The sequence below is a fragment of the Zootoca vivipara genome, chromosome Z1 (genome assembly GCF_965207765.1).
Source record: "Zootoca vivipara chromosome Z1, rZooViv2.hap1.1, whole genome shotgun sequence".
In the NCBI taxonomy this organism is placed as follows: domain Eukaryota; kingdom Metazoa; phylum Chordata; class Lepidosauria; order Squamata; family Lacertidae; genus Zootoca; species Zootoca vivipara.
In genome coordinates this window covers 49,283,566-49,290,206 of record NC_142583.1, presented here as the reverse complement: position 1 = coordinate 49,290,206, position 6,641 = coordinate 49,283,566, and the positions used below count along the sequence as shown (strand labels likewise).

Here is a 6,641-nt window from a genome sequence, read left to right as displayed (position 1 = left end):
AGGAAGAGGTGCAGCTGAACAGCAGCCCTCAACTCCTTCAATGTCAGTTGCTTTCCAGCTCTGAGGTCTGAAAGTGGGGGCGAGACACAGGATATAAACTCAGGAAAACTATGTAAGGAGACAAATGTCATCTCTGTTCAGGAGCTCTTCAGACTTTGGGGTCAGTGTAGCCAAAACTCATAGCTGCAACCTATCTGAAATAGTGGGAGAGCTGAAAAGCAGAGCTCCCTCCACTGGCTCTGTTATGACAGGCCAGCTCTATCTGGCCTCATTTCCCATCAGCTGTGTCACCTCAGGGCACCCATTGCATCAGACTGCCTCAATGCAGGGCTCATTAACAATTTCATCAGCTTTGCTGGAGGCCCAGCTCCATCAGGAACCTCCTGCTAGCTGGTAATTGTGGGTGAGGCACAATTACCTTTTTCCCGCAGAAAAGATATGATCGATCTGTGCAGGGCCGTCTCAAGCAGGTCGGACGCCCTGGCACCGTGGTGCGGAGATCGCTCTGGCACCGCGCGGCGCCCCTCTTACGGCCCTGCGCCACCCAGCCTACCCCTAAAGCCGGCCCTGGATCTGTGCTTTAAAGCTCTGTGTCTGAGCACCCTTTTTATTTTTTTCCTCTTGATCTTTTCTCGTGATAACTTGCTCTTTAAAGCTCAATCGGAGCAAACAGCGATGCGCTTAAGATACCAATTGACATTTGTGCTAAGAGTTAAAGACCATATATTAAGATTAAACTGGAGAATCACCATTACCATATATTTTATTGTACTTTTCTTTTTTTAAAAAACGACAACAACCACCACACACCTTGATTTAGGTTCTTAGAATTTCTGCTTCATGTAATTTAGGACAGTCTTAATTTTTTTAAACTAAAAGTGACAGTGTTGGCTGACTTCATTATCCTCTTCGTTATTTTTGCGGGAAAGCTCCGGGGGAACATCCTCACGCACAAAAGACCATGCTCAGACACAGAGCTTTTAAGCATGCACCTGTGCCTGGAAAGAGTGGGGCAGAAGGTAATTGTGAATAATTTTGATTTTCCTCTTTCTTCCATGTCCCTTTTCCCTTGTGTGTTGTGGGTTTAAGATAGTAAGCCTCCAGGTAGGAACTGTCTTGTTTGTTTGATCATATGTAAGCTGCTCTGGAATTCGTTTTGGCTGAAGAGCAAGATGCAAATGCTGTAAGTAAGTAAGTAAAAAAAATTAAATAAATAAATAAATAAACAGCATTGCAACAGCTCAGAAGTGAGTAAAGCCAAAGGCTTGTTATTGCTAAGCAGCCAGTGCTCAGGTGAGTGCTGTAAAGAAAATTCTCTTTTGTGACAACTTAGCATGGTGAAGTGGGAAAGGCTATGATAACTGTCCTCTGAAGGGTTTTGGAGGAGAGATTCTGCCGCTTGCCTCCTCCTTGGCCATTTTGCAAGTCAGTATTGCGACTGAATTAGTGCTGCCCACAATGGTTGCTCTCCTGGGCTGAGTTCTGGCATCCTGTAGAGCAGGGGTAGGCAACCTAAGGCCCGTGGGCCGGATGTGGCCCAATCGCCTTCCCAATCCGGCCCATGGACGGTCTGGGAATCAGTGTGTTTTTACATGAGTAGAATGTGTCCTTTTATTTAAAATGCATCTCTGGGTTATTTGTGGGGCATAGGAATTTGTTCATCCCCCCCCCAATATAGTCCGGCCCACCACATGGTCTGAGGGACGGTGGACCGGCCCACATCTGAAAAAGGTTGCTGACCCCTGCTGTAGAACTACCTACAATCTTTCCCTGTAGGTTTTGCCCCAATGAAGTTGTTGCAAGGACTGAAGGTCTCCGCCTTCCCACCGCTCTCTAAGGCTCATCCCTCAGTTCCTTCCCCAGCAGCCAAAGGCTTCATCATCTTGCTCCCATTGCTCTTCTCTCTTTATTTCTCTGCATGTTCTGGGAGGGGGGGGGAGCTGGTTGTGGCAAGTGGGGGGAGACTCCCTTGTTTCTTCAGCAGCCTGCCTCATCTGTGTTTCCTAGTCCTGCTCCTCTCCTGCTCACTAACCCTTCTTACCTCTTCAGCTTCCAGCACCCCATCCTCCCACTCTGCTCCCTTTTCCTTTTCTGACCACACATTATTATCCCACCACCAATCTTCTGCCTCTGAGCCTTCATCCCCTGGGGGTTCCTTTGGGGGTTCCCCAGCTGGTGCCCCCCCACTCCTCTGCAGCCATCCATGACAAGAATCCACCTTTGAAGCATATTAGAAGGTCCTGGTTACTTTTAAAAACAAAAACAAACAACAAAACAGAAATTGCTTGATAGCAGTTCAGAACATTGATCCATCTAGTTCAATATTGTCAGCACTGACTGGCAGCAGCTCTCCAGCATTTCAGACTCTTTCCCAGCCCTACCTGGAGATGCTAGGGAAAGTGGAGCTTTTTGCATGCAAAGGATACTGATTTTGCATCCTGGGTGATATGGTGCACAATCTAGGGTTTGGATTCACTGGAATGACTACTGCATTTTTCCGTGTGTAAGATTTTTTTTTTTACTTTTTAAGAAAATGTCAAAAATTTGGACTCTTATACACTGATGGTGCTAACCTGGGGGCAGAAAACCATTTTAAAATTCAAACTTGCATTCCAGCCAACTTCAATTTCACGTTGCAAAGCGATCAAACGCGAGCAGCATTCGGGGTTTTGTAGACCGAACACCATGCGTTTACTCGGAAGTGGACAAAGCTCCGTCTCCTGCTGCTGCACCAAGATGCTGGGCTCCTCAGCGAGATGCAATCGACACTTTCGCTAATACTTTGGGACCAAAGAATCATGCGAACCCGCCCCTCCCATTTATTTGCACCCCGCTTTGATTGATCACCTTTTTGGTGCTGCAGCGATGGGACACCCCACCCCACCCCACCTAGATGCCAGCCTCGTGCAGCGTCTGGAAGCAGCTGCATGGTGGTGTCCTTTTTCGCCCGAGTCCCGATCCCTTGCTCCGCTGACACCCCCTCCTGCCCAGAGCGCCCCTCTGTAAGTGGCCAGGCGCCTTGGAGAGGGAGGGAGCCTCGGTCCCGCCCGCTGGGAGGTGGGAATAGGGGCTGCCCCATGGAGCTGTCCCTGCTGCTGCTGCTGCACTGGGAGCCGGGGTCAGTGCATGCCATCGGAAGGTGTCCGGGGGGCCACTGAGAGCGGCTGGAGCGTGGGAGGGGAAACGGATCTCCTCCTTCTTGGAGAGACCTGGACCCGGCTGCGGCGGCGGCAGTAGCAGTAGTAGCTGCCTGACCTTCCCGTCTCTCTCCAGGGACCTTTCGCTGGTGCAGCGCGCGGCTGTGCTTGGGAGGTGCGCTCTCAATGTCACGAGAGGTCCATGTGCTCAGTTGATACTGAGGGCCCAGCTCTGAAGCCCGGGGACGATCAGGAGGAGGAGGAGGAGGAGGAAGAAGATCAAGTGATGAGAAGTTGAGGGAACCTGAAGTTGCACCCCCTTACTTGCTTCCTCCTCCAGCCCGGAGGCAGCAGCCCAGCTCCGCAGCAGGTGCAGCGGCTGATAGCGGAAGACACACCAAGGGGAGCGAAGGGGATCTGCTGCTTCTCCCGGGCCAGTCGCCGCCTCCGCAGCGGATTTAGAAAAGAGCAGCAAACGCCCATTGCGTTTAAAGGGGACGGGCGGAACATCGCCGCGGGCTAGAAGCTCCCCAACGCCCTGACGCTTCGTCTTCTCGCCCCCATTTCAGAGCAAAGGCAGGGGAGCAGGTCCTGAAGAGAGGTAAGGAAGCGGAGGAGCTTTGCAGGAAACTGCGGCGGAAAGGGACTGGGAGGCTGCGAGAAGGGGATGCTGAAGGTGAAACGGGCGTCGCGATGCTGGAGAAGAGGGGTTGGGCAGGTGGGAAAGTTGGCCGGAAGGGTGAGCGCACGCCTGGGGAGCGGTTTGTGTGTGCGCGCGCGCCTGCGAGCACGCACTTGGCCACGAGGGCTGGGGAGGGTCGCAGAGGGGAGACGGAAGCCGGATACATGGGTGGAGTCGACGCTGGGAAACTGAAGGGCGCGGGTAGTTTAGGAACTGCAGGTGGAGACGGAGCGTCACGTGTGTGCTGTAGGGGGACACCCAGCTTAGTGTCCCCAGGACCCCGTCCGGAGTGTGTGTGTTTTGCTCTTTCCCCGTGTGTGTGTGTGTGTGTGTGTTTGTAGAGAGAGGGGGGAGCGTTTGTATCTATTATGTGTCCCCGCGCGTGTCTGCCTCCTTCCATTCCGGGAGTTTGTGTATGTATCTTATGTATATATATGCGCGCGTGTGTGTCTCGGGCGAGGAAGTTGGCCGGAGGAGGACGAGGACGAGGAGAGGGCTGCTTCTGAGAGGAGCCGTAGAGCGGCTCCATCCTTCGTCCCAATCCTCGCCCGCTCTTTTCTTCCTCCTGCAGAAACTTTCAACTCATTTCCCCAGCCGCAAATACTGTACCTTCTCCCCAGGCAACTTAACTCCAGGCTGCCCTTGGCTGGCGGGACAGTGCCCGACGCCCCATAGGGGGCAGGCGACGTTCCCTGAGGGAGGAGCCTGAGGCGCAGCAAGACGGGTTAAGCGGGGGGGGGGGCGTGGAAGGAGGCATCAAGGGTAGGGGTCGTGGGGATGGGGTGGGGAGGGGTTGCTTACAGAAAAAAAGGGTTTTTGTGTCTGGGGGAAAATAAATTATAAGTTTCTGTAGGAGGAAGAAAAGAGCAGGTGAGGATATTTTTTTTGACCATTAAATTTTTTATTAATTTTCCATTTTTAACAACTTATACAATACATATTAATCCAGACAATACATTGCTGTCCCCAGCTCAGACTTCCCCCCAGCAGGTACAATAGTTCTGTCTTCTCGCGTGTTTCAACTGTTTTTAATAGTCAACAATGTAGGATTTAACTCATTACTGCCAACGTTTTCATTCCATTATAATTCTTTCTTGCATAGTCTACAAACTACTCCATTCTCTATAGAATTTCGCGTCACCCTGGTCCCTTATTATATAGGTTAGTTCGGCCATTTCCATCAAATCTAATAGCTTCGTTTGCCATTCCGTAATCTGAGGTACCTCTTGTAGCTTCCATTTTTGGGCAATTAATAGCCTCGCGGCCGCTGTGGCTGACAGGAAAAATCATTGGTCAGTTTTTTAAATTTCATTGTCTAACAGTGAGGATTTGGACGAAATATTACATCCAGGGAAGTAGAGGCAGGCTGTGCACATGGCTGCAGGAAGGCAGGATTTATGTGTTGGGGGGGGGGCAGAACCGAGCTATCTGCCATGTGATAGGACAGTTAAGAATTGTTTGTTTGATGGGGGGAGCAGCTGCCCTCCCCGCCCCCTTTGGCTATGCCCAAGGTTGTGCATACAACAGCCTGCCTTGGGGGGGGGGGCTTTGTTAAACAGCATGTTTCAGAAAAGGGAGAGTATCTTTGGGGAGGGAAAGAGGCTGCTCTCCCAGGAACAACAACAAAACTTAGTGCTGTTGCCATGAACAGATGGGGTGGAGCTCTTAGACCTGGAAGGAGAGCTCATTTCTAGCGCCTCTATAAGTTGTGTTTGGGGTATGTAGGCCTAATGCCAGTAGAAGAAGAAAGAAAGAGGGTTTGGGGAACCTCTCTTGGGCAGCAGGTCAAGCAGGCTTGTATGGAAGTGAGATCAGTAGATCAGCAGCATGGTGGGGTGAACTAGAGGGCTTATTTGAACCTGCTAGGAGCAGGCCTAGCATTGGAGGCAGGAGTTGAAAGCGTTCTGTGGGGATTGTAGACAGTTGTCATTGGAGGGGATATGCATACAGAAAGGGCATAGGGAGTGCTATTTTTCTAGAAAAAGAAGTGCTGGAACTCACTATGTTGTCTTATAATGGTAATGGCTCCCACCTGGCAGGTGCCGGAACAGAGTTCTGGTGAGTTCTGGCTGAAAAAAGCTCAGGGCATTGGAATATAGGGAATTAACTGGTGCTGAGTTGCACTGCTTCCCTGATCTGATTAAGAAGGGTAGAATGGAAGATGTATCTGAAAAAAACTGAATGCCACAAACTCAAATGTGTATTGTTAGGCTGAACACACCTGGCTTGGAGAGAGAGAGAGAGAGAGAGAGGATGCTTTATGTGGGAACTGATGATGGGTCCTGGACAAAATGCTAGTGGAGTCTCAGCTATATATTTGGAAAAGGAACAGGCTGTGTGGAATAATAATAATACAGTACCGTCTAGATATAGTCTACACTAAAGAAGAAGAATAGAGTGTTGCAAAGCCCTATGGCTTTAGGAGAACTAAAATCCCAGGTACAGCTTGACTTTGCTCATTTGCTTCTGCTGCACCACTGCAGTAAGCACCTCCTCTCCATCTGTTCCAATGCTACTGTTTCTTCACATTCTTTGTCCTTCTTACAACCGTAATGCCACAATCCTTGCCAGTCATGCAAAGCGTTCATTATTTTTGTATAGGAGCTGTGAAACTGAAGTATATAAATGACAAAACGCCTTTTAATACAATATGCGTACTTGTACTTTTATCACTGTTTAAAAACTAATTACTGTATTCAATTTTGTTTGAATATATTTAGGCATTGGCATAAAAATGAATACAGTAAATAGCCAAAGAAATAATTAAATACAGTATGAACATACAGTATAGCTCAATTTGCTTAAGCAATCTTTTTTCCCCT

The 6,641-nt window shown here is 49.6% G+C and overlaps 1 protein-coding gene and 1 long non-coding RNA gene across 5 annotated transcripts in view; one reads left to right on the top strand and one right to left on the bottom strand.

The window, feature by feature from the left end:
- Positions 1 to 745: 745 nt before the first annotated feature.
- On the bottom strand, positions 746 to 3,096 carry LOC148687373 (uncharacterized). Its single transcript, XR_015947782.1, has 2 exons — positions 2,848 to 3,096; positions 746 to 1,181 (listed from the first exon to the last, which is right to left on the bottom strand). It is a non-coding gene; the product is annotated as an uncharacterized LOC148687373 (long non-coding RNA).
- The window catches only part of UGT8 (UDP glycosyltransferase 8), a 36,769-nt gene continuing 32,630 nt past the window's right edge, over positions 2,503 to 6,641 (top strand). The window contains exon 1 of one of the 4 annotated variants that reach the window (XM_035112246.3): positions 2,503 to 3,738. Coding sequence is in view for 2 of the 4 variants with exons in the window: in XM_088660397.1 (XP_088516523.1) it covers positions 3,984 to 4,110 (127 nt within the window). In the remaining 2 variants the exon portion in view is untranslated. Of the gene's footprint in view, positions 3,814 to 3,947; positions 4,111 to 6,641 lie in introns of those variants that run through there. The other 3 variants (XM_088660400.1, XM_088660397.1, XM_088660398.1) reach the window with 3 other exon arrangements.